General features: G+C 36.5%; 2 protein-coding genes and 1 pseudogene across 6 annotated transcripts; 2 read left to right on the forward strand and 1 right to left on the reverse strand.

Annotated features, from left to right (window-relative positions):
• The first annotated feature begins 2871 nt into the window (after window positions 1-2871).
• LOC140973636 (uncharacterized) lies at window positions 2872-10907 on the forward strand. 4 transcript variants are annotated; one of them, XM_073436607.1, is made up of 8 exons: window positions 2872-3063; window positions 3226-3283; window positions 3419-3464; window positions 9467-9644; window positions 9736-9832; window positions 10056-10138; window positions 10519-10573; window positions 10707-10907. In XM_073436607.1, exons 2-8 carry the CDS (start codon window positions 3228-3230, stop codon window positions 10708-10710), a joined length of 519 nt encoding a protein of 172 aa, XP_073292708.1. In that variant the 5' UTR covers window positions 2872-3063; window positions 3226-3227; the 3' UTR covers window positions 10711-10907. The 4 variants fall into 4 exon arrangements, with proteins under 4 accessions (XP_073292708.1, XP_073292712.1, XP_073292709.1 ...); XM_073436608.1 differs by having other exon boundaries at window positions 2885-3063; window positions 3146-3283; XM_073436609.1 differs by having other exon boundaries at window positions 2885-3063; window positions 3179-3283.
• A 2615-nt stretch (window positions 10908-13522) lies between these two features.
• On the reverse strand, window positions 13523-17470 carry LOC140973637 (ATP-dependent Clp protease proteolytic subunit 6, chloroplastic). 2 transcript variants are annotated; one of them, XM_073436612.1, is made up of 9 exons: window positions 17310-17470; window positions 17119-17183; window positions 16791-16860; window positions 16052-16253; window positions 15874-15939; window positions 15538-15678; window positions 15068-15121; window positions 14481-14573; window positions 13523-13857 (listed from the first exon to the last, which is right to left on the reverse strand). In XM_073436612.1, exons 1-9 carry the CDS (start codon window positions 17396-17398, stop codon window positions 13810-13812), a joined length of 828 nt encoding a protein of 275 aa, XP_073292713.1. In that variant the 5' UTR covers window positions 17399-17470; the 3' UTR covers window positions 13523-13809. The 2 variants fall into 2 exon arrangements, with proteins under 2 accessions (XP_073292713.1, XP_073292714.1); XM_073436613.1 differs by having other exon boundaries at window positions 16791-16857; window positions 17310-17469.
• A 5883-nt stretch (window positions 17471-23353) lies between these two features.
• LOC140972545 (uncharacterized) lies at window positions 23354-27664 on the forward strand (annotated as a pseudogene).
• Window positions 27665-27999: the final 335 nt, after the last annotated feature.

Here is a 27999-nt window from a genome sequence, read left to right on the forward strand (position 1 = left end):
ACTGATATTTGATAGTGGATTATATAAATTTTTCAAATTTTTTTTAAAAAACAAATAAATAAAAATCAGGCCTAATAAATTATGCAAATTAATGGGCTGTTTGGGCTTTAATTATTTTAAATTTTATCCTATTTTTCATTTTAGGATTAGTATTATAATTCTTTTTATCATTAAAGGAAACCCTAATTAGAAAACCCTCAATTAATTCACCATCTTTCTCACAATTCAACAGTGCAGCAGTCCGCAACCAATTCTCACCATTCCCATCTCCTCTCCTCTCCTCTCCTCTCCTCTCCTCAAGGTCATTTTCTTTTTCTTTATTTTATGGGCTCTATTCTTTTATATGTTTTCTTCATATTTTATCAATTTTTGCGGTTTATATTTTTATAATTTTTTTATCATTAATTAGATCATTCTATTGTGATACGTAGGGCAGTCGACAATCCAAATAAAATCTATAAAGAAATATATGTTTTAAACAGAAAATATATTAAAACACAAACCAGAAGGTGAGAATTTGAATTCGCGGAACTTCAGATTAGTTTGGATTCAATGTGGTTTCGATGATTATAATCAAATTTTTCTAGAATAATTTTATGGGATTGAGATAATTTTTCAAGAAAAAAATTGTTTCTTAAAGTGATTATTTGGAAATCATTTATGGGAAAAATTTTCTTGTTTGATTTTACAATTTCTTTCTTTCTTAGGAATCATGCAAAGAAACTAAATTGTAGATTTGTTGTTATAATTCTTTTTTCAAACGATGAGAATTTGATTTCCCACTTTACTACGTGCTACCATGCAAAATTTCCAATGTAACACAAAAATCTTACATTATTTGCTAAAATATATTGGAAACTAACACAAACTCGACGCTTATACTATATTTTGTATACACGTTATGTGCGTAAATTAATGGATATGATGTACTTTATATATTTTCCGCAAAATTTCAAGCTACACAATTATATATAATATAACAATGTTCACATAAAGATTTATTTGTCAAATAATAAAAGTTACTTTTGGTCAACTATATAATGTAGCAGAAAATATGTCACGACGTGGAGCAAAGGATTTTCTTCCATAAAAATACGAGGGACGCATATAATCCATGGTGTTTGAGACGTAGGCGGGAGATAACTCATGCATATAGTATAGTATCTACCTTTTGTACCTCCCTAACATGGCTGCCACTATAATTCTCCCAGATATCTTTTCTTGATGAGCCAAAACTCATATATCTGGAAGTAGATTTAAGAGTGGAGTGGAGACAGCCACATTGAGAAGATTCCAATATATAGCGTAGCGAATTCGTTACTAACATAATATTTGGGGTGATTAATGATGGAACGTTGAATATCGCGAGTCATTTAGGGCGACTATGTATGTAACAAGTTTCGGATGAAATCTTTTCATATACAATATGCCATATTTTATGCAATACTTATCAGATTTAGTAAATGATTACTTCTTATCAAGTTATTGCCTAAATTTGTTGTCCACAGTGGTTGCAGTACTTCTTTCCTCTATTCTATTCAGTTCTGAGCAGATATAGTTTATTCCGTATGTTTGATTCTCATATTCCGACACTTTCATAAGAAATACAGCCTCTTTGATCAGAATTTAGGAATCTGGTAAGACAAATTTGCATAAAATTTATTAACATATTATTTCATTTACAGTTAACTTGCTTGCATGGATGACATAATAGACTCCATCGACAACTCATATCAAGAGTTTGTCGAGGAAATAAGCAGTTTCTTGGAAGCTAAACAAAGTTGTGAAGGGCAGCCGGAAAGCGTGTCTAGCCTGGCTAGCGACTCTTGTCTAGAAAACTTGGCGCATAAATGGGAAGCCTTCAAGCACGCATGCGACCAGGGGGAGGAGTTTGTAAATTATGAAAAGCAGAGAATTGCATGCAAAAGCTCTGTAGACAATGCTATTGCTGAGAGCATCGATGGCTGTGAATTCGTCGAGGATGATTCTACGACTACTTTTGAAGAGCCTAAAGTTGTCGAATATGATGATGATAATGATAATGATAACGATAACTCAGTTGAAGAATCTTATGAGCGATTTTTTAGTTAAAATATTTGGATAAAGTAAATCGATGAAGTTTGAAAATGTTGATGGTGATATTGTTTTACAATCATAAGGATTTGTTTATTCGTATTTTACTAGTTTTGTTTGCGATATAATAAAATATATTGTAGATATTAATTATTTATAAAATATTAAAATAAGATGTTGAAAAATACGTAAGGATGACTCGATTTTTATATGAGACGTCAAATTTTCGAAAACCCGACTCATCCAGTCATCCGTGCCACCTTAATATAATCAGCATCGTATGGAATTCGATCACTACCTAAAGAATTCGCCATATTATTATCCATAGGAATTCACAGGGCCGTGAAAAATAATGACGTGTTCAGTGCTGATTGGATATCAGCTATCAAACGTGTACTGGGCCATTCGTGGCCCAAAACCTGAACTTAATGGGTTTGTGTGGAGCTGAGATGAGAGGTGAACCAGATAAATGGGGCCCAGCATTTCAAATGGCCCAAATAAATTCACGTGTCGAAATAAAATAACGCACTAACTAATGACGTGTTCTGTTCTGATTTGTTATCAGCTCTCTCTCTCACGCACACACGTACTGCCAACGCCCAGGCACACACCAGACGCACGTTTTGGAATTAGCTTGAGCCTGAAATCATAAATAAGATCGTTAGAAGAGAGTCAGGAATGTGTCCTGACAGCCCCTCCGACGCTCAAGTCAAAGACTGAATATATATGAAAGAGCAGTTAAGAACGCTATCGAGAATAATATATTGAATGAAAAATCATAAGCTCAAATCTGATATTTACAAAAAAATACTTGACCTGTGCATGCGCTCTTCACCTGCTGTCGGACTTGGCCTGATCTTGATAAGTTCATCTCAGGGTATCACCGATGTTCTTGAACTAAGCCAGAATTTTCGGTGGAGTTTCTTCTCATCTCCCTTCGATATCTCTGGGAAGTGTACTACTTTGGATTCAAGCAAGAGGAAATTTTAGGTGAGCTCTTGTTTTTTTCATAATCATTTGTGGTTGATTAATTTGCTAGTTGCAGTTTCAGCGAATTTATTGCTTGTTTCAGTGAAATTGATCGATGAAAAATGTCGTTTTTCAGTTGGAATCGACCAATTTCAACCGTCTCTTTTTTGTTCCTCTGAACAGATATGCTGCAGGCTGACTTCGTTCGTTTGGTCGTGTTTCTTCGGTGGATTGGATCAGCGTTAGTGATTAGTTGTGTTTTTTCAATTACTGCATATTTGATTTTATCTTTAGATGTTGAATAATTTAGTGTGTACTGTTTCTGCTTGTGGCTTTGCATTTTTTGTAAAGGAATTTGTTGTCGACTAACTTGCAGGTTGGGGTATTTGCGAATATTAGACTTGGGGGATGAACTGTATAAGGTATGCGTCCGTATTGGCTCGGTGAGTTTGTGCGTATCTTGGTTCTTTTCGAATTGTACGGATGGTACAATTGTTGCTCGACGGGGGTTCGTTTTTCAAGTTTACTTTACATCTTAGGTGGGGTTGCATTGAAATTTAACAAAAAATTCCATCAAAATTGACGAGGTGCTTCACACATTGTATTTGCTGCTTCATATGATGATCTGATCTTTAGTGTCCACGAATAATAAAAATTCCTCCATGCGCGGTCCTACTCGTTCTAATAGTAGATTCTCTTGAGAAGAATATCGGTTAAGTTTTCATAAGTCGAACTTCGTAGAGAGACCTAATGCATAATGAATAACGAATCATGTATCTGATTTAAGTTCTGGTCGCTGGTGGAACAATGCGTCAATGTGATATAAAAGGCTTGTCACACGCAAGAGAAATAAATTCCTGAATGCAATCAACTTTAATGTTTCAGTATGTTAAAAAATCTCCATTTTTTTTTCAAATAATACTTGTGGTATTTATCAGATCTAAAATTCTAACAGTGTGGCCATATCGGGCTTCGTTTTCTCTGGCTCATTATGCATCTGAACGTTAGCATATGGTACTTCTTGTTGAGTCTGGTCAACGCACTTGAGAGTTTCCTTATCTCCATTGGCTTCCTGAAGAGTTATAGAGATCTTGGCATCAATAAAGTTCAGTACCTGTTAGTTATTATAGATAGTGAAGAAACCGCTCGCACTACAAATGTTCTTCACCTATTGAGGTGGCTTGAAGCTATTGGAATAAAGAAAGTGTGTCTATATGATACAGAAGGTAAGATCCCTGCTATAATTAATCCATGATGGTGTATTGCTAACATTTTGTTGACCTTAGTGTCGACATGAGCATTAAGTGAAGTTTGACAAAACTTTGTGGGTTGGCAAAATGGACAGTCAAAGAAAGTGGCGCACATTTTAAATGAATGAATGGCCGAAAACAAATTTTGAAACGGAAGGTTACGTTCTTCATCAGTTGGTGTATCCCATTCTCAATCCCTTCTTCGAGTTTTCTCTCATCTTATAATATTCTATAATATTTGTGAGGTGTTTGTTCTCCTATATTAAGAGAGTATGTGTTCTCTTTGGAAAAATAGTGAGTGGGTTGTACACCACAAAATATTATAGTGGAAATTCTTTTCATCTTGCCCGTGTTTTTTACCCTAATAATTTTTAGGGGTTTTTCACGTAAATCTCGGTGTTCAGTTTATTTTTTATTTTCGGGTTTTATTATCTCAAATTACCCCACGTGGGACCAATAAGTGGTATCAGAGCCTCGGTTTAAAATTTCTAAATATGCTCTGTGGTTGCAGCCTAGACTGATCTTCCACATCAGAAAAGATTTTTTGAGATTTTTTATTTAAGGCGGGATTAGTTTGTCCAGTTTACTAAAATTGTTGTAGACATAATGGCGGACAGGTACGAGATAGCAAAGTTCAACGGAATTAATTTTATGCTGTGGAAAATAAAGATACAAGCAGTTTTAAGAAAGGAGAATTGCTTGGCGGCTATTGGAGATAGACCGGTGGAGATTACGGATGATGGAAAGTGGAATGAGATGAATGACAACGCTGTTGCCAATTTACACTTGGCTATAGCAGACGAAGTATTGTCAAGTATCTCTAAGATAAAAACAGCAAAGGTTATCTGGGATACTCTGACAAAGATGTACGAGGTCAAGTCGCTACACAACATGATTTTCCTAAAGAGAAGGCTTTATATTCTTCGGATGGCGGAATCCTCATCGATGACCGACCGTATCAACACACTAAATACTCTATTTGCCCAACTCACTTCCATGGGGCATAAAATAGGAGAAAATGAATGTGCGGAGCTTCTACTTCAAAGTCTACCAGATTCATATGATCAACTTATCATCAACATTACCAACAATATTCTTATGGGCTTTCTAAGATTCGACGATGTCTTAACTGCGGTTCTCGGAGAAGAAAGCCGACGCAAGAACAAGGAAGATAGGTTGGTAACCTCGAAGCAGGCAGAGGCTTTACCGATGATAAGAGGAAGATTTATGGAACGTGACTCCAGTGGGAGCCAAAGACAAGGTAGATCAAAATCGAGAAGTAAGAAGAAAAATATTTACTGCTTTAAATGTGGCGGTAAAGGGCACTTCAAGAAAGAGTGTACGAGTATCGACAAGAGTTCTCAAGGAAATGTGGCCAGTACTTCAGGCAGTGGTGAAATATTATTCAGCGAAGCGACAACAGTTGCAGAAGCCAGACACAAATTTTGTGACACATGGATTATGGATTCAGGAGCGACGTGGCACATGACGTCTCGGAGAGAATGGTTTGACCATTATGAACCAATCTCAGGAGGATCTGTATTCATGGGAAATGATAATGTCTTGGAAATCTCTGGGGTCGGTACTATCAAAATTAAAATGTTTGATGGCACCATTCGCACCATACAGGAGGTACGACATGTGAAAGGACTGACGAAAAATCTTTTGTCCTTGGGGCAATTGGATGACATCGGGTGCAAAACTCGGATCGAGAACGGGATCATGAAAATTGTGAAAGGCGCGTTTGTGGTTATGAAGGCGGAAAAGGTTGCTGCAAATCTGTATGTACTTTTGGGAGAAACACACAAAGAGGCAGAACTAGCTGTTGCATCAAATGGTTCAAGAGAAGAATTAACAGTGTTATGGCATAGAAAGCTCGGGCATATGTCAGAACGGGGGTTGAAAATTCTCTCAGAACGGAAGCTGCTGCCGGGACTTACAAAAGTGTCACTACCCTTTTGTGAGCATTGTGTTACCAGTAAACAACACAGATTAAAGTTTGGCACTTCTACTGCCAGGAGCAAAAGCATATTGGAGCTGATTCATTCGGATGTTTGGCAAGCACCGGTTGTATCCCTAGGAGGAGCGAGATACTTTGTCTCGTTCATTGATGATTTCTCTAGGAGATGTTGGGTGTATCCAATCAAGAAGAAATCAGATGTTTTCCAGATCTTCAAAGATTTCAAAGCGCGGGTTGAACTTGATTCAGAAAAGAAAATCAAGTGTCTGAGGACTGACAATGGAGGAGAATATACAAGTGACGAATTTGATGCATATTGTCAACATGAGGGCATCAAAAGACAGTTCACGACGGCTTACACATCTCAACATAATGGAGTGGCGGAGCGGATGAATAGAACCTTGTTGGACAGAACAAGAGCTATGTTGAGGACTGCGGGTCTAGACAAGTCATTTTGGGCAGAAGCAGTCAAAACCGCTTGTTATATTATCAATCGTTCTCCTTTAGTGGCGATTGATCTGAAGACTACGATGGAGATGTGGACTGGGAAGCCGACAGATTATTCTCATTTGCATACATTTGGAAGTCCGGTGTACGTTCTGTACAATGAGCAAGAAAGATCGAAGCTGGATTCAAAATCCAGAAAATGTATCTTCTTGGGTTATGCTGATGGAGTAAAGGGGTTTCGTTGTGGGATCTTACTGTTCACAAGCTTGTCATCAGCAGGGATGTTATCTTCGAGGAAGATAAAGTAAAGGGAGACAAAGGCAAACAAAATTCAGAAAATACTATATTTCAGGTGAAAAATAAGACAGACGAAGGTCAAGTTCTTGTGAAGCAGTACCAGAGCACGAAGAACAAGAACATGTTGAGTCTGAAGTTTCCAATGTGCGGCAGTCAACTCGAGACAGAAGACCACCGGGTTGGCTTTCAGATTATGTCACTGAAAGCAACATTGCATATTGTCTATTATCAGAGGATGGTGAGCCATCGAGTTTCCACGAGGCTACTCAAAGCTCGGATGTATCCTTATGGATGATAGCAATGCAAGAAGAATTGGAATCATTAGACATGAATCTAACTTGGGATCTTGTTACACTATCACGAGGAAGGAAAGCCATTGGAAATAGATGGGTCTATAAGATCAAGCGTGATGGCAATAACCAAGTGGAGCGGTATCGTGCTAGATTGGTCGTAAAAGGGTATGCTCAGAAAGAAGGCATTGAATTCAATGAGATATTTTCTCCTGTGGTTCGGCTTACAACAGTCAGAATAGTGTTGGCATTGTGTGCGGTGTTTGACCTACATCTAGAACAACTAGATGTGAAAACGGCGTTTCTTCATGGAGATCTTGAAGAAGAAATTTATATGCTCCAGCCAGAAGGTTTTGCGGAAAAAGTCAAAGAGAACTTGGTTTGCAGGTTGAACAAATCTCTGTACGGTCTCAAACAGGCGCCGAGGTGTTGGTACAAGAGATTTGATTCCTATATCATGAGCCTTGGATACAACAGATTGAGTGCAGACCCTTGTACGTATTTCAAGAAGTCTGGTGATGATTATATCATTTTGTTGTTGTATGTGGACGACATGTTGGTAGCAGGCCCCAACAAAGATCAGGTCCAAGGATTGAAGGCACAATTGGCTAGGGAATTTGATATGAAGGACTTGGGACCAGCAAACAAGATTCTAGGGATGCAAGTTAACCGAGACAGAAGTAACAGAAATATTTGGCTTTCTCAGAAAAATTATTTGAAGAAAGTCTTGCAACGCTTCAACATGCAAGATAGTAAGCCAATTTCGACCCCTCTTCCTGTTAACTTCAAGTTATCCTCCGAGATGTGTCCTAGCAGTGAAGCAGAGAGGATGAAGATGTTTCGAGTACCATATGCATCAGCTGTGGGAAGTTTGATGTTCGCCATGATCTGTACAAGACCGGACATTGCTCAATTGCTCATATATGGTGAATCCTGGAAGAGAGCATTGGAGCACTGTGAAGAGGATCCTTAGATATATTAAGGGTACCTCGAATGCTGCATTATGTTATGGAGGATCGGATTTTACACTCAGGGGCTATGTCGATTCAGATTATGCAGGTGATCCTGATAAGAGGAAATCTACTACTGGTTATGTGTTTACACTTGCAGGAGGAGCAGTAAGCTAGGTTTCAAAACTGCAGACAGTTGTGGCGTTATCTACAACGGAGGCAGAATATATGGTAGCTACTCAAGCTTGCAAGGAGGCAATATGGATTAAAAGGTTATTGGAGGAGATCGGGCACAAACAAGATAATGTTCCTTTGTTTTGTGATAGTCAGAGTGCTTTGCACATTGCAAGGAATCCAGCCTTTCATTCCAAGACGAAACACATTGGAGTTCAATTTCACTTTGTGAGAGAAGTAGTAGAGGAAGGAAGCGTGGATATGCAGAAGATCCATACAAAGGATAACATAGTTGATTTTCTGACCAAGCCAGTGAACACTGATAAGTTTGAGTGGTGTAGATCCTCAAGTGGTCTAGCGGAAATGTAAGCAGCAGGGATGACAAGTTTAAAAGGATATGTGGAGATGTGTTTGATTCTCAATCAAATCTCCAAGTAGGAGAAATGTCGACATGAGCATTAAGTGAAGTTTGACAAAACTTTGTGGGTTGGCAAAATGGACAGTCAAAGAAAGTGGCGCACATTTTAAATGAATGAATGGCCGAAAACAAATTTTGAAACGGAAGGTTATGTTCAGATGAGGAATTATAGATGAATTCCTTCATCAGTTGGTGTATCCCATTCTCAATTTATAATATTTTATAATATTTGTGAGGTGTTTGTTCTCCTATATTAAGAGAGTGTGTGTTCTCTTTGGAAACACAGTGAGTGAGTTGTACACCACAAAATATTATAGTGGAAATTCTTTTCATCTTGCCCGTGGTTTTTACCCTAATAATTTTTAGGAGTTTTCCACGTAAACCTCGGTGTTTAGTTTATTCTTTATTTTCGGGTTTTATTATCTCAAATTACCGCACGTGGGACCAATACTTAGAGCATCGTGATTACAAATCCTTTCATGCTGTGGGAGTGCTGTAGAAATCTAAAGAAGCCCTCACTCTGTGTTTGAAAAGTGCAAAAGATCTCCAAGGTGCTGCCTTACACGAAGATAGTTTGTAGTTTTTCTGTCTCTTAAATCCCACTGACATTGCCCTCTAAATCAATCATCCTTACACAGGAAACTACGAGTGACCCACTTTTTGAGCAGAAATACACGAGTTTGGAAGTCATTTCTTTTTCAGATGGGAAACATGCAGTTGCCAAAACAGCAAATTTTCTTCTAGAGAAGCATAATTCCGGTACAGATAAGCCAAATTTGACGGAATCTGATATGACCGTTGCTCTTGGAGTGATAGGTTTGTTTGCTTGCCTGTGTGTTTCCCCAATTCCATGTTTTCTGATTTATCATCTTTTTCTAAAAACATGCCAGTATTTTGGTGAAACCAGGTTATGGAGAACCAGAACCTTATCTCATGTTGATTTATGGGCCTGCAAGATGTCACCTGGGATTTCCATCTTGGAGAATTCGTTATGCTGAGATGGTGTGAGTATTAAAATCACTCTTCAAACTGGTTTTCTCACCCTTTTACTATTGCTTGGGGAAAATTAGACGTGCATCTACATGTCATTACTATCTCTTGCAGCAGCCAAAGCAAACCTCTACTAAACCTGGACGGTTGGTTTGTTCTGTTTAGTCTCTCCTTTTAGTCTTGACTAAATATTCAGTTCTTGAACACTGGACTTTGTACTGTGTTGTTTGATTGCAGATACATGGGACCACTGAAGTCTATGAAATTTGGTTCCCTCGTAAAAGCCATTTATAGGTTCACAAGGGTCCGTCAAAACTACGGTATGCGCACACATGCATTTCAAGTCTCTGGATTTTAATGAACATTGTTATACTTGTGCTCACTCCACTCCAAGAAGAAACTAGCAACGATCATAGATAATGAATTATTGGACCAATTTTTGGTTCCAAAAGAAAAATGAGGGCGACTAATTTCTTGAAGCCATGCAATAGGCTTCTTTCAACCTCGAGCTTTCTGGATTCTGGAATACATTTATAAACTTTTCGTGTTATGGTTTTTTATCATTCGAGAGGTGAACAAGTTTATTTTCTGAATTTATTATTCTTAAATATTTGGGGGGACAAGCATGCGTTATGGAAAAACAATTACTAAGCATGTCATTTTATGGCTGATCATATACTATATCGATCTCTTGTTTCAGATTATATAAAATTATATCTCAAATATATAAGCGTCTGCACCAAAAACATGCATCGGTAAAGTCCATTCATACAAGGAAATATCTTTTTTAGTTGATTTGTTAAATAGGAGGTCATATTCTTATTTGAAATGATAATATCGAGTGAATTAATTCACCTCGCCTGTTCATTTTCATGTTTTGCTCTCCAGGTAAATGAATGGCATCTCAACACAGGCAAAAACTATACATTTGATGTGGAGGAACCTTTGGGTGCGGAATTCTTCAAATAATCCTGTGTTATGGTTTATGTTGTGTACTTGAAGTTACTGTTAGAGTAGTTGCCCAGCGATTCAACTTGTGGTTTGGGCTTTATTGACTCTCATGTAAAAAAAATATTTATTTTAATAACATTCTACGATTTATCAAATTGTGACATTTACTTTATCTGTATAGCCATGCAAGCGTCATAGATAAAGTCTTTGAATATACAATAGGTACCTCAAGGTCTGCCTCGCAACGTAAGATCATAAAACTCATTAGGAAGTGTATTGTATATTCTAAACAGGTTTTTAGTCAATTCAACCGCTTAAAATAAGGATAAAAATCGTTTGGGCTTAAGACTAACATCTGTTATGTAATCGTCATGTTTCATTGGTAAGGACATGTAGATGTCCATTCATACATATGAGTGACAATTTGATGATGCACTGAACAACAACCTCTCGGACTTTCCAAGTGCTTATCATTTATCGAGTGCAATAGTCTGCAGTTATGATTGTACATCATTATTCTTTTGACCCGGGACAACGTAGAGGCTCTACGTACCAGCATGCACTTGATGTGTTTACCGACTCCATTGAGAGTCATCACGTGGCGAGGTTGGGTGTAGTTTCGAAATACATAGGAGTCAATGCATTGTAATCAAGGATTTGTCGCTCGCCTACTGATGAAGATATCCTATGTAATCTTATAAGTTAATAGTGCAAGGAATCTTTGGCTATAGCAAGACATGAGCTTTACGGAAATTTGTTTTTCTAGTTGCACATACGATGTCGCTATTATTACTCAAAAATATATCACATCGTTATCGAATTCATTTATAACTCTCAATAAACTAATGATTGCGGATTCGATCGAGATATATGAGTTGAAGGGACCGTACTCTACGCTAACTATAGCTTAATTGTTCTTGTAGGTACTATCAGTGAGACCTAGGGGATCATGGAGCGATATACTAGAAGCCATTACCATGATCCGATGGATGCTTGAGTTTTGACATTCTTGATCAAGAGGTTGATGAAAAGAATGAGGCTAATTAGAGCAAGCCCGAATAAGAATAAACGTTATTTTGAATCACATGAAGTTGTGAACCTACATCTTGTTGTATCCTTGAACCATTGAGAGTTACAAAAGTCTTAGATTATGTGTTCCCATTGACATAGTCAAGTTCAAGGAGTTGAATTGAGCGATTGTAGTTTGATGGAGATAAAAAAAAATTTCTTATAAAAGAGTTTATAATTGATTCCATGTAATGAAAGAATTGCAGGTTACTTAACAGATAATTAAGTGAGGGGGGTGGAATTACCTGTTTTAATGAAAAAAAGTTCACAAAATGCCGCTGTCAACAATTGATCATGGGAAAATTTTGTCCTTCGAAATTTTCATTTTTCATTATATGAATAATATTTGTATCTTTGATACATCGGCGCTGTCTGATCGTCGATCGGAGTTAACGAGTTCAGAATTATTTATTTAATAAATTTAGATATGTGTGCATGTATATATATATATATATTGTATTATCATGAGTTGATAATAATTTAATTATGCATGATATTTTCAAGAGTAGAAAATACATACATGAAAGATTTTGAATAATGTAATTATAGTATCCCGGTTCAAGTAGAATTCCTGATTTGATAATGAATTAAAACTTATAAATATTTCATTAACGATTATATGAAATAACATAATTTTTACTCACAAAATTTTTCCTTTGTCTCCCTCACCATCGGTCGTCGCCCTCTTCCATAGCATCGTCGCCCCGACACCACCGTACCGCCATCGGAATTTTGAGAATTTCGACTATCAACTATCGACGTAAAATTCGTTTAGATCTCTAGTGCGATCTATACGAGTACGATGAACCAAGTTTCTGATCGTGAACTTGATTCAAGAGAATGAATAAGGTGATTGATTATAGTAGATTGTTCATAGGAAATTACAAAGACTATTTCATATTAAAATCTGAAATAGTTTAATATCCAGTGTTCAGGACACAAATGTAAATATTCTAAACGCCCTATGAATGGTTTTAAATCATACGATGCAAAAGAACTTTTTGAACGTCAAAACAAAGTTTTGAAACTTCCGCTACGTCTTGGATACGATAAAAAGGTACTCCACCAGTTATCTCGTTGTAAACATACTTATTAACCGTATAGAAGTCTCGGAATTATTTACCTCAAAAACAAAATTTATATTCTGAACGACCAACACGTCAACGGAAAACTAGTTCAGTTAAATATCGTGTGATAAACTTGGAGGTGTAGCAGTCCGTGATGGAAAGAGACAACATTAGAGGATATGAGATTTGCTTTCAGTGGTTCTCACATGCAGCTCGTATCTGTGACTTTTGAAGATGAAATCAATTAGAAAAGAATCACAATACGTTTGACCAAATTTTGGAGCAACGACAAAGATCGTGGTTTTGATATGTTACATTAACTATTCAACAAACTTCATAACAAAATACTCATTCAAGACCCAAGAGGTTACAATCGTTTGAAGCAGACGCGATGGTGCAACAGTAGTAGCCATACTAATAATTGTGACAATAGGAAGAGACAAAGTACAGTACCATCGAAAATGATCTGAAAACTCGGTGGATGGTCATTTGCAGTATTCAAGATTACATGATTAAGCAAACCAATCTGCTGCTCGATAACCTTATCTACGTAGACATGAGAAGGTTCAGCAATCCAGTTGCTTTGAAGAATACTACGAACACATTTGAGACACAAGACACCCCAATATGCGTTTATATTTCAAAAAATACATCTATCCAGAATTAAAGAACAAAGACACTTTGACCATTTCACCAACAGCGGAAAGCCATTCTATTTTGGCTCTCTGAGATATAATAACATCCAGATGTATCTCAAAAGAATATCCCACATTCTTTAAACAAAACCAACCCTTCCACATTAAATTAACGTACAAATCACGTGATTTTCTCAATTTTGGTGTGTCCTTGTCATGTAAACTTTAAGTCACAAGACTGGTTTAGCAGCTTTCAGGATGCCAGCAAATTTAGTACTCAGTTTCCAGCACCCCATCAATTAGCCCGAACTCCAAAGCCTGCAAGGAAGAACAAAGGAGGGCGAGGATATTGATGTTATTTCACATAATCTTTGTTTTACATGGGAAATGGGAATCAGATATTTTTTGAGAAATGGATGTCCTATCCCGGTTCCAATTACATAGATGCATGATGCATCCAATTAGTCAATGATCTAACAGTGATCTACTGCTCATCTATATATATGAAGCAACAAATGGTGTAGAGTTATTAAAGTGATGAAAATAACATAAATGGCAATCCCACTGAGGTCCTAATATCTACAACAATTCTTCTTCCATTTCGAACCATATCATTGATAACGTTTGCTTTATGATGTGTATGAAACATACACGTCGTACATGCAAGCATAAGAGCTATCATTGGTCAGATCTGCAACTTATTGATATTTCTCAACACATTCAAAAATTGGAATTTGCCTGACTTATGACGTCCTACGGTCCCGCCATTCAAAGATCACCAACCATTCAAATATCACAAAAGGACTCGTCCATTTCATAAGTTTTACCACTACTGTGCGTTCCCCTCAGCTAAAAGTTATCTCTTACTTTTACCATATTTAAAATTTTCATATATGTAAGAAACATAAAAAAGGAAACACCGCATCATCACATAATATCACCTCAGACACAGACAAAAACCGGTCTCTCTCTGTGTACATTTGCACCTCCTCAAGAGTTCGTCCGGTGAATGCAGCATACATTTTGTCAATTTTCTGCATCAAATAATGCAAACTTAGAATATCACTGCATCCACTAAGCCCCAACAGGAACTACATATAATGGGGAAGGATTAAATTTAAGGTTCAAGTTTTGACTAATTTCAACTAATCAAACCTTATAATCAAGCAACGGTAAGCAAAGATAGGTACATCCACTTTTTTTTTTTTTTTTTGAATAGAAACTAGAAGATAGGTACATCCACTAAGACAAGAAAGAGAAGATTTTAGCCACCCAGTTTATTAAATGATCACTCAAGAGTCGAGTTCCAAAATATCGTACCCTAAAACATCTCAAGTTGTTCAACAAATAAAAAATATATGGATCAGAGTAAGGTTTTCCACTTACTATCATAAGATATATTAGTAGCCCCATCAAATAGACCAAAACAGTTATCACATTTGAATGTTTATGGTTTTAAAAATCAAGTCACACTTGATAATTATTCAGAAAACAGTAGAGTATGTACACAAGCAATGAGGGAACTAACATGACGGGATTGAACTGCTTCATTTACTTGGCGCCGTACATCTTCCACATGACCCTACAGACAGAACAAGTGAAGTCAATCCCAAATATAATAATGTAGGAATTCATTTATGTGGATGATGATGACAGGAAGGGATGCCAGCTCAATATTAACCAATATTGAGTGACCTTTAATTACTGGTGCCCTGAAGTTGAACAATAGTTCGACACATACCAAATGATAGTCTCGTCATGTTTCATATAACTAAATCTAAGGTTGATAAGTTTCTCAAAGCAACATTCTTAAAACTATTAATGCAAATGAAAGTTGCAGCTCAACAAAGCATCAAAAAAGAGCAGCACGGTAGGACAATACATATGGTTCGGGTGGACAGAAAAATGAATTTTGATCATGGAATGGAGTGTGGTGATCCCACTCTAGGATCTAATGTCTAGATTAAAAATTGTATGCGTAAAAGAGTTAGTTCATACCCCACACCCACTTTGTGGTTGATGTACCATAATACGGGCATTTGGCATGGCATACCGCATTCCCTTTTCTCCACCAGCAAGAAGAAGCACACCTGTACTTGCAGCTACTCCAAAACATACTGTACCAACTTTTGGCTTAATCTAAAGCAACAATTAGAGCAGAAAACACTTTCAGAAAACTCAAGCAACAAGTAGAAAGATTCTGGCTCAAAACTTAGGGGAAACCTACTCGGCATCCCCTTCTGGAAATTCAAGCATTTAGGCTTATGGAGTAAAAAATATCTCACGTAAAATTAAACAAAAATTGCAAAAAAATACTAAGCAAATGAATCTTACCCAGGACATGCAGTCATATATTGCTAAGATAGAGTAGGTGCTGCCACCCGGGCAGTTTAGATAAATCTAACAAGAAGAAATTTCAATAAATGTAAACAACAGTCATGAACAGGGTATGACAATCTTAACTTCGATTATGATTATGAGTTCTAAAATTTGAAAGAAAATATGCACGCACCAAAATATCTGATTGTTCATCAATTGCAGCCAAAGTTACTAGTTGTGATATAACTCGCTGAGCCACCTGAGAGTTAACTGGCTGCCCAATGAAGATTATACGATTTCTGAACAATACTGTAGAAAGATCCAAAGGTCCACCTGGGGTCATCACCGCAGGCATGATGGGTGGGTTTCCCTTTTTGGCTTCTATAACGCCATTACTGATTAAAAAATACACACTTTCAACTACCATCCACTAAAAAACAGTGTAGGTAATGTCATAGATATCAAATTCATAAGAAATTATCAAATTCTGGTTTAACTAAAAGTCAACAGACCAATACCCATAACATTATGCTAGAGATATTGTACATAAACTCTTCTTACCTGCTAACGAGGTATCAATTTTATTACCTAAACAATGAAATATGTACCCATAGGATCATGAAAATACACCAACAAAAAAATAGTATGATTTATTAAGCCATGTCTCTAATCTCTATCCAGGTATTTGAGTGTCTATTCATGTGCAAGTGGGTGTTTTTAAGTGAACTTCCAAAGACTGAATCCTACCCTCTCCAAACATGAACAATAAGGAAACATCAAGCAAGAGCAGAATTTGACAGCAGCTAGTGAAAGTGCCAAATCATCAAGCATGCATCAAGTATCATCCAAGAAACTCCCGAAATCTAAGTTCAAGCTGCTTAAGCTGACAAGAGTAATAAATATACAATGATTTCAAGGACAGAACAATGAACCTGTAATCAGCAAAAATATCATTCTGGTCAATCTTTGATGGCAATCCGCCTGTTCTACTAGTAAATCCTGCTATCACGCAATATTAACACCATTATCAATATCATTCCTCACGGAGGAATCCCTTCCCCTATCTCCCACTTACACAGAACGCATTCAATTCAAACACAAATGACACGAGTAGATGAAAAACTACAAAAATTTCAGCAGTTCATCACAAATACTCAGAAAATCATGTCAGCTACAGAAACTTGAAACTAATTCCCTTCTCATTCAATTAGAAGTACTTAAACAGCACAAGTATCACTGCAATTTCAACTGTAAGCATACCAAGAACCGAAGAATCACCATAGGAGCTTGACAGAGCTGAAACTACAGGTCTCAACCCCAAATTTCTGGTGCAAACAGAAATATAAAGTGAAATCAGAACAACAAAATTAGGCAACGATGCTCATCCAAAAAAATTCGAGCAAACAAATAAAAAAACAGTAAAAATAACTCCACACGTAGGATTAGAATACCTCTGATAACATAATGTCAATGATGAACTTCTATGACGAAGAGAAGCTACAGCTAAATTTAATGGCCTCGCAATTGCCGATATCTCCATTTTGGGAGGCTTCTGAGGGAATAGGAGGGCCCGAATCGCGAAATGAAGAGCGAAGAATGGATTTCGGGTTTTTTTGATAGATAATTTTGCATAAATCTTAATTAATTTTTTAAAAATAATCTCTATATTTTAGAAATATACCTAAAATATAAGTTTCAAGTCCCAAATTTTGACAAAGTGGTCAAAAATATCTTTGATATTATAACTAGACCAAAAATGATATCAGAGTTGAGAAAAAAATATTTCCATCATACAATGTTATTATTACTGTGTAATTAAATGTTTGAGGGTGAGATTTTCTAAAAAATTATAGATCCAAACATATGTTCGAGATTAAACATTTACAAGATTAGACATCAGAAGCAAAGAAAAACAAATCAGAGTCTTAAGTTAAACTTATGATTCAAAGTAATAGATTCCTATAAATAATCCCGGATTCCTCTAAACTCTCCAAATATCTTAGAGAGATTTAAAAAATAGTATAGAACTATGACAATAATTATATTATGTACCACATAAAATTGAAGAAATCTTTGAAAAACAAGAAGAAATTCTTGGAACATTAAAAGATATTCAAACAAGAATCCAAACTCTAGAACAACAACTAAATTCTAGTAAAAGGAAGTTGGAAGGAAGTTACCAACATCTTTTGGTACCGAACCCTTATTATACTAAAGAATGAAAGTTAAGGTAATGCAAAAACCTTTAACCTACGAAAAAAATGATCAATCTGATTAAAATTGTCTCAGAAAAAAATTAAGTTGATGACAACTATAGAAAAGATCGGTCTAGAATATTTTCAAGACCTTACAGAGTCTTTTGCGAATATAGAAGGGGACGAACCTCCCTCAATAATTTGGTCATCTTCCCATGAACCATCAAGGAAAAGTGTGGGATCTCATAATACAAATATGAGAGGACCTCTAACAGATTTCAAAGTAAGTGGAGAACCATACCCAACGAGAACAAGGTCGACTAGAAATCAAATTTCCTTACACAAAACACTCTTTGGGAAGTCTGTTTTAGAACCAATACATCCTTATGGAATTATGCTTAATCTTGATGTATTGGATTTCAAAAATAACGAAGATCTCATAAATGATTGGACATCATCTATGAGAATCACAACAAAAACACTTGATCTCAACAAATAAAAATTCATTAAAATTTTAGAAATCAGTCTGATGAGATCAGTTAAAATCGCTTGGGACATGACTTCGTCAAAAATTAAAGAGTCGGTCCTAGCCAGAGAATTTATTAACGAGATAGTTGAGAAAATGGTTACCCTATTTAAAGCACAATTTATAGTGGTAAACTATGTTAACAGTCAAGACACAGAGAAAAAATATATATTCAAGCTTTATCTAGTGTTGAATTACACGATATCTATTTGGTGGATGAATATATTGTGTTATTCACTAAATATAGAAGTAATTCAGAGGTAAGAGAATGACATCTTTTCTTAAAAGAAAATTGATAGAATTGTGTCATATGACAGCATTACAAAATGAATTATAAACAATTAAGGGATATTAATAAGTGTTCCTTTATTATGTAGAAAAAATGATCTTCTAACAATAATTGGAAGTAAGCCACAAAGGTAGAAAAGGAAGGGCTTTACATCTCATCATTTTGTCAAAAGGGAAAACAGTTCTTGAAAACCAAGAACAGTATGATCTAAAAAAAAGCCAGATCTGACAAATCAGGCAAAGAAGTGGACCATCAAGAAGCAGGATGTCATCTCAAGCATCAAACTCATCTCAAACCACGAGACGTACACCAACAAAGAAAACTTTCAGAAGAGCTCAAACCTGAGTTAGTGAAAGTTTTAAAGATTGTAATTGCTGGACATGTGGAGCAAAATGTTATATTTCAACAAAAAAAAGATAAAACGCTTCGAACCAAATCTAGATGTTGAAGAAGTTGTTTATTACCAAGATCTAGTTCAAATATATCAGTTTGAAGATATTCTTTTAGACGAGAGTATATATAAAGAAGAAGAAATATTGAGTCAGGGAGAATCTGATGGAACATGATTAGAATCTGACTGAAGATGAGGTGTTTTGACACGAAAAACATTTAGACTTTTTTGATTTTTTTAGTCAGACAACAATATCTCATAACATGGTCCAATAGATCATAAGAGAAAATCATAGCCTACAGAGATATCAAGGATTCTTTGCAGGACATGTAGAAAAATTCTTAATAAATCTTGGGTTAAGAAACAGAAAGTATTTATAATCTATAAAGTTTCCAGAAGGGAAAGGACAATCCTTATGGAACTTACGGCAAATCGGATGGAGATGCAATTAATTATTTATAAAGAATTAAGGATGAATTACAAAAATCAAGATAAAAATAGCACGAACCATGTCCTGGATTCATATCAGAGCAATTCAGATATGATAAAAGCTAATTTTAAAGAAAAAATAGATTCACATATTGACATTGTTATATACGATAGACAAATGAGTAATATTCAAGATTCAATACTAGGAACAATATCAGAGCATCTATGTGTAGGAAAAATTGTAGAAGTAATTTACTTAAGAATTGCCAACAACCTGGTAGATCGAGATTTCAGCAAAGCTTTAACATTACATCAAAATTTCAAATAAAAGAGACATGTGAAAGATGGTAATAGACCTTATTCTATTACATATCAAATTCCAGATGCTTTATCTAATATACATCACTCAAAACTGTTTATTAGAAACGAGTTTATTAAAATACCGTAAGAATTTGGAAAATTTGTTCAAATAATTTATCCAGAAAGAATCGAGTTTCCTTTAATACAGGAAACAAATATTCAGATCCAAGACAAACCGATTCTATAAAAGAATCAAAGTTTTAGATTGGAATAAAGATGACTATCTTTTCAAGAAGATAGAATAATAAGTCATAGATGGGGAAAAACACTTGTCCAGGAAGCCCAACGAGTACTAAAAATCTTTTCGACAATAATAAAGCTTAGATGTCCAGAAGGGTGGAGAAAATTCAAAATAGTATTTGAGACAAAGAAATCGATTTCCTTGTAATACTATATACTCTTTGGAATAAGATATGATAGGAACTTAACAAAGAGTGATTAATATTTGTTAATTTAAAGTTCATATCAAAAGAATTATAGAAAAAGAACCATATCAATTGGGTCTCGGGCTAGAGTTTTTCGAGAAACACAAACCTTGAAAAAATCTAGAGAATGAAATGAAATGGAATTCATGGCAGATAAAATGCAAAAAATTCAATGATCACGAGCTCATTCTTGATGTACATCCTAATAGGGATGGATATGAACAACATAAAACAGAATATTTTGCTCTTTATGTTGTTTCCGGAGCAGGAATCTATACAACAAAAAGAAGAGTATTTTCAAAAGAATTGGAAGAAGAATTACCTCATATTGTTGGACAAGATTTCTCCAAGTGAATCTTAATTTTACGTAAAAGGATTAAGATAACAAAAATATTAATAGGAAGTGCTGGACAAAAACCTTGGTATAGGATGAAAAACCATCGATTTATTTTCTTGATATAGAGGCAGACACTCTGCTAGGAAATAATGTTTTGCAAATGTTTAAATCTTATACACAAGAAAATGATACTATAATATTAGTGTTCACAATAACATATGGTCACGAAGTCATAGTCCAGAGACTAATAGAGACATTTTATAGAAAATTGTCAATCCAGCAGCAGGCGTGGTGATGAAGGAAACTTTTGAACCCAAAAATGAAATATTCTAAACGGTTTGAAGAAATAATGTTTCAATTAAGAGAAAATCAAAACCTCCAACCAGAAGAAATAAAATTCCTCGAAATATCTTTACACCAGAAGGATATAGAGTTAGAATCAAAATTATCCCTAAAAAATGTCAAGAAAATGATCAGAGAAAACTACAATGAGGATCTCTTGGCATGGTAGGACATACACCAACTCCAAGTTAGCATTAAAATTAAGGAAGGCAAGGTGATGCGATCATGGTAGGCTAAGCTCCAAGGAAGGCATGGGATCTTTTAAAGTTGCCAGAGGAACCAATCATGAGTGGACGATTGAAGAGATTCAAAGAAGCATTGCATGGGCTCGTGAGAAATCAAGAAGATCTCGAGGGGTTCGTGATTCACGGAAGTAAGTTTGGGAGTCTGAGGAACATGGTTCAAGTGCTAAAGGATAAAGAAGATGACCCCGGACCAGAAGCTCACGCGCTAGGACGGTCAAATTATACCGCCTCGGTGCGTCCTGTACTGCTCAAGAAGTGAATTCCAGTGCCAAACGCACTAGGGCGGCCAAACTTTACCGCCCCAACGCTCTTTCGCACTAGGGCGGCCAAACTTTACCGCCCTAGCACCCCGCATCCGAGAAAAATACTTTGTTTCCTTGTTTAGAGTCCTAATTAGTTTGGTAACTAGATTTGATATCTTTTTTTGATATGTAAACATATTTTGAACAAAATTTGGGACACAATTCAGATTATTATTGATAGAATACAAATTTTTTGAGTTTTTCTCTCAAAATTTTCAAGGCTTTAGCTTTGTTTCAAAATAAAACTTATCAAAGTTTAAACTTTGTGGCGTTTGTTGATCGTTTCTTACGCAGATTGTCAAAGACGAGTTCTTTGAAGGCTCGTTCGAGTGTCGGTTGTTCTTTTGTGATGGTTTATTACTAAATCGCATAGTTTAGGGGTGAAGATTGCGCATTTGCTTGAATCAAAGATCGGGACAATACAACGATCCTTGTTTGTAGTTTAATTGAGGACACGATTTGAATTTAATCGTGTTTGCCTTTCTTTTCGTACAAGGATTCATATCATTTGGTATCAGATCTTTGGTTCATTAAATTCAAGTAAATTTATCTTTCGTTCTATTATCATATCTGTTTATTCTTTCGTTCTTTTTTCAGATCTGTTTTTATTCTATCGTTCTTCGTCTTTCATGAAACTGTGTTTCTCGAAATTTTGGTGATTTTTTTGTTGGGAATTTCGAGTTGTACTCAGCCTTGCAAAAAAAAAAAAAAAATCCGAAAATTTACAATTATTTTGTTTTGGTATTTTGTTCCATTCTTTTGTGATTCATATTCAATAGTCTCACAGTAAAAAAAAATATATTTTCAAATTTCTTGTTTACGCAGTCTAAGTGAGTCGATCACAATTGTCCACGAGTTGAACTTGATTGTTTGATTTACACAAATACAAAGCTTGAGCACCTTTGAGGGAATTCTCGAATTCGAGTGAACATACTTGAGTGAGAGTGAATTTTCTTTGGAGTGACCGGTGAGTATTTGTAGTGAAACAAAAAAAAAAGAGACGAGCGAATTTTCTTTGGAGTGACCGTGAGAATTTGGGTGAGGAATATTTTGTTTTCTACTAACGTTTCTTGCAAGTACAAAATCTGAAGGGAAAATGGAGAGGGAGGTAGGAGATAGTTTGAACCAGGGGTTATCTAACGTTCAAATGGAGGCGTTGTTTGGACATTTCACTAGGATGATGAGGGTTGAGTTGGAGCCGTTACATGAGAGGATGAGTAGGCTTGAAGTTAGTACTAGTGGATATAAATCTAAGCCTAAAGATTTGGGTAGAGGAGAAGAAGAGGAAGAGTATTATTTGGGAGGAGACGAGGAGAGCCAAAATGAAAATTGGGGTAGGAACAGACGAGGTAGAGGATTTGGTAGAGAAAGAAGAGGAGCCGTACGGGGTAGATACTATGATGGAAATAGGGAAGATGGTAACATGGGTAGTATTAAGATGAAGATTCCATCGTTCCATGGGAAATCTAACCCTGAGGCATATTTAGAGTGGGAAAAGAGGGTAGACTTTGTGTTTGAATGTCACCACTACTCCGAACAAAAGAAAGTTAGGTTGGCGGTGGTTGAATTTCTAGACTATGCTCTCATTTGGTGAGATCAACTAGTGACCACTAAGAGAAGATATATTGAGAGACCCATTGAAACTTGGGATGAGATGAAGAGGGTCATGGGGAAGAGGTTTGTGCCCAATCACTATTATAGAGAGATGTTTAAGAGGCTACAAACTTTGAGGCAAGGAGTAAAGAGTGTCGAGGACTACAATTAAGAGATGGAAGTAGTCATGATTAGGGCAAATATAGAGGAGGACTGTGAGGCGACGATGACACTTTTTCTTTGTGGTTTGAACAGGAAGATTCAAGATCAAGTGGAGCTTAGGCACTACTTGGATCTAGATGAGATGATGCAAATGGTCATAAAGGTGGAGCAACAACTCAAGAGGCAAGGAGTTGGCCGCACCACTCAAATGGGGAATGCATCAACATCTTGGCGTTCCAATGTTGTCAAACGTGAAGAAGGAAAAGTGGTGGCCAAGCCAAAAAGTAGACATTAAGTAGGAAGCGCCTAAACAAGGAATGCAAGGTAAATCTGAAACTCCTCTTAATCGTTCTAGGGATATTAAATGTTTTAGGTGTCAAGGGGTTGGTCATATTGCTAGCCAATGTCCTAATAAGAGGGTGATGATTTTGAATGGCTATGGTGAGTATGAGTCTGAAAGTGAGATTGATAATGAGGGTGATGATGATGAGATGGTTGCGTTAGAGGATCCTGATGAGGGATATGAGGCGGTTGTAGGCGAAGCACTAGTGACTAGGCGAATCATGAGTACCCAAGCCAAAAAAGAGGAGACGAACCAAAGGGAGAACTTGTTCCATACTAGGTGTTTTTAAATCAAAAAGTTTACAATCTAATCATAGATGGGGGGAGTTGTACTAATGCGACTAGTATTGAGATGGTGGAGAAATTGGGTTTGCTTATGTTAAAGCACCCTCAACTATATAGGCTTCAATGATTGAATGATTGTGCGGAAGTGAAGGTGAACAAACAAGTTTTGGTGTCTTTTTCTATTCGGAAGTAAGTTGATGAGGTGTTGTGTGATGTGGTGCCAATGCATTTTTGTCATATTTTTTTAGGGAGACCATGGCAATATGATAGACGAGTGACACATGATGGGTTTAGGAATATGTATTCTTTTGTCCTCAAGAAGGAACCCATTGTTTTACTTCTTTTGTCCCCAAAGTAAGTCTTGGAGAACCAATTGAAAAAAAATAAGAGAGATGAGGCCGAAAAAAAGGATGAACTAAAAAGTGAGATGACCTTTGAAAGAAAAAACGAAATGGCTGAAAAAAAGAATGATCAAAAGAGTGAGACGGCCATGCAAAAGAAGAAAGAGAGGAAAGAAAATGAGAGGAAAGAGGCCAAAAAAAAAACATATATGGCCCAAAAGAGTGAGTTGAAGAAAATGTTGCACACACACGAACCACTTGTGTTGATTCTTTACAAGGTGATCCTCCTTAACACAAGTGATATAGTCGGGTCCCTTCCGAGCATTGTTGTTTCACTTTTGCAGGAATTTGAAGATGTATTCCCGGAGGAGCTACCTCAAGGACTACCACCGTTGAGGGGAATTGAGCACCAAATTGATTTTGTGCCCGGAATTGCACTGCCAAATCGTCCAGCTTATAGAAGCAATCCGGAGGAGACTAAGGAGCTTTAACAGCAGGTAATTGAGTTGTTAGATAAGGGTTTTGTGCGTGAGTTCATGTCTCCTTCTGATGTACCTATTTTACTAGTTCCTAAGAAAGATGGCTCATGGCGTATGTGTGTGGATTGTAGAGCAATCAATAAAATAACCATTAAATATAGGCATCCCATACCTAGATTAGATGATATGTTAGATGAGTTGCATGGTGCATGTATTTTCAGCAAGATTGATTTGAAGAGTGGCTATGACCAAATTAGAATGAGGGAAGGTGATGAGTGGAAAACTGCTTTTAAAACCAAGTATGAGTTATATGAATGGATGGTAATGCTATTTGGCTTAACTAATGCTTCTAGCACCTTTATGAGGTTAATGAATCATGTTTGCGTGCATACATAGGAAAGTTTGTTGTGGTTTATTTTGATGATATTCTAGTGTATAGAAAACATTTGAAAGAGCATGTTGAACACTTGAAACTTGTACTAATCACACTGTGAGCTGAAGGTTTGAATGCTAATTTAAAGAACTGTGATTTTTGTACTAGGAAACTTGTTTTCATTGGTTTCGTGATAAGCTCACAGGGTATACAAGTGGATGAATACGAGGTAAGCGTTATTCGAGATTGGCCAACGCCTACTACTGTTGGTGAAGTCCGAAGTTTTCACGGTATTGCAAGCTTCTATAGGAGATTTGTAAAGAATTTTAGCACATTGGCAGCACCGATGACAGCAGTGATAAAGAAGAATGTCCCATTCCATTGGGGCGAGAGCAAAAGAAGTCTTTTAATATTATTAAGCAAAAATTAATTAATGCTCATTTACTTGTTTTGTCTGACTTTGCTAATACTTTTGAAATTGAATATGATGCTTCAGGTGTAGGTATTGGTGGGGTTTGATGCAAGGAGGACAGTCGATGGTGCACTTTAGTGAGAAGCTTAATAGAGAAGCGCTGAACTATACGACATATGACAAGAAGTTTTATGCGCTTGTGAGGACTCTTGAAATGTGGCAGCACTACTTGAGGCCTAGTGTGTTTGTGATTCATACGGATCATGAATCCTTAAAGCATCTTAAGGGGCAGCAGAAGTTGAACAAGAGACATGCCAAGTGGGTGGCATTTGTGGAGACATTTCCCTACATGATCAAATACAAGCAAGGTAAGAAAAACTTAGGGGCTGACGCACTATCACGAGGGTACATACTATTCTCAACTTTGAAATCTAAAAGTTTGGGGTTTGAGCATGTCAAGGAGTTATATTTGCTAGATGAGGATTTTAAGGATGTGTTTGAAACATGTATGCATGGTCCACATGACAAATTATATTTGCATAATGGTTTCTTGTTCAGAGAAGATATGTTGTGCATCCCTAAATCATTCATTCGTGAATTACTTGTTAGGGTGGCACATGGTGGTGGTTTGATGGGGCACTTTGGTGTGGCTAAAACTTTGAGTTCTTTGTATGAACATTTCTATTGGCCACATATGAAACGTGATGTTGAGCGTGTGTGTGAAAAGTGCATAACATGTAGACAAGCTAAGTCTAGGACACAACCACATTGATTGTATACATCACTTCCGGTCCCTAGTGAACCTTGAGTTGATATTTCTATGGATTTTGTTTTGGGTTTGCCTAGGACTTAGAAGGGGAGGGATTCAATATTTGTTGTTGTTGATAGATTTTCTAAGATAGCACTTTTTATTGGTTGTCACAAAACTGATGATGCATTTAACATTGCGGATTTGTTCTTTAGAGAAGTTGTTAGGTTGTATGGCATGCCTATGACTATTGTTTCTAATCATGATGTTAAGTTTTTGAGTTATTTCTGGAAAACGTTATGGGCTAAACTTGGGACAAAATTGTTGTTTTCTACTACTTGTCATCCTCAAACGGGCGGACAAACAGAGGTTGTAAATAGAACCTTAGGAACACTTTTGCGTGCTATACTTAAGAAGAACTTAAAGAATTGGGAAGATTGTTTAGCATTTATTGAGTTTGCTTATAACAGTAGCGTGCATTCTACTACAAATTATTAGTCATTTGAAATTGTGTGGTTTTAATCCTTTGACTCCGTTGGATTTGATGTCTTTACCTATGAGTGAAAGGTTAAACATGGATGGCAAAAAGAAGGCTGAATTTGTTAGGGTTTGCATGAAAAGGCTAAGGCCAACATTGAAAAGAAAAATGAGCAATATGCCAAGCAAGCCAACAAGGGGAAGAAGAAAGTTGTATTTGAGAAGGGTGATTGGGTATGACTACACTTGCGGAAGGAAAGGTTCCCCGAGAAAAGACGTTCAAAGCTACTGCCTAGGGGTGATGGACCATTTCAAGTCCTTAAAAGGATCAATGACAACGCCTACAAACTCGATCTACCGGGTGAGTATAATGTGAGTTCTACTTTTAATATTAGTGATATTTCGTTGTTTGATGTAGGTGATGAACAAGATTTGAGGACAAATCCTTTTCATGAAAGGGAGGATGATGCGATCATGGTAGGCCAAGCTCCAAGGAAGGCATGAGATCCTTTAGAGTTGCTAGAGCGACCAATCACGAGGAGACGATTGAAGAGATTCAAAGAAGCATTGCATGGGCTCATGAGCAATCAAGAAAATCCCGAGGGGTTCGTGATTCACGGAAGTAAGTTTGGGTGTCCGAGGAACATGGTTCAAGTGCTAAAGGATGAAGAAGATAACCCTGGACCAGAAGCTCATGCGCTAGGGCGGTCAAACTATACCACCCCAGCGAGTCCTGTACTGCTCAAGAAGTGAATTCCAGCGCCAAGCGCGCTAAGGCGGCCAAACTTTACCGCCCCAGCGTCTTTTCGCACTAGGACGACCAAACTTTACCGCCCCAGCGCACGACAAGTATTACTAATGAGATTGACTAATTCACCACATATATTTCAAATTAGGATAGATAATATATTTAAAGATTATTTTAAATTTTTTTTATATTAATGATGTTTTAATAACATCTAAAAATAAAGATGAAAATATTAAACATTTAAAGATTTTGTTTTATCTATGGAGTGTAAAAAAGAAAGATTTGTCTTATCAGGAAAAACAGTCATCACAACAAGAAAAATTTAATTTCTTGGAATTGA

This window comes from Primulina huaijiensis, chromosome 3, assembly GCF_012295235.1.
Source record: "Primulina huaijiensis isolate GDHJ02 chromosome 3, ASM1229523v2, whole genome shotgun sequence".
Taxonomy (NCBI): Eukaryota; Viridiplantae; Streptophyta; class Magnoliopsida; order Lamiales; family Gesneriaceae; genus Primulina; species Primulina huaijiensis.

Bases quoted from the DNA above. Each gene is read 5' to 3' on its own strand.
- LOC140973637 (XM_073436612.1), bottom strand. From the start codon at position 17,398: ATGGAGATATCGGCAATTGCGAGGCCATTAAATTTAGCTGTAGCTTCT. The intron at 17,184-17,309 runs GTATTCTAATCC...TGTTTGCACCAG, and splicing joins TTGACATTATGTTATCAGAG to AAATTTGGGGTTGAGACCTG. The intron at 15,679-15,873 runs GTAAGATTCATT...TTGTTGCTTTAG, and splicing joins TATATGACTGCATGTCCTGG to ATTAAGCCAAAAGTTGGTAC.
- LOC140973636 (XM_073436607.1), top strand. From the start codon at position 3,228: ATGCTGCAGGCTGACTTCGTTCGTTTGGTCGTGTTTCTTCGGTGGATT. The intron at 3,465-9,466 runs GTATGCGTCCGT...ATCCTTACACAG, and splicing joins TGGGGGATGAACTGTATAAG to GAAACTACGAGTGACCCACT. The intron at 10,139-10,518 runs GTATGCGCACAC...CTCTTGTTTCAG, and splicing joins AAGGGTCCGTCAAAACTACG to ATTATATAAAATTATATCTC.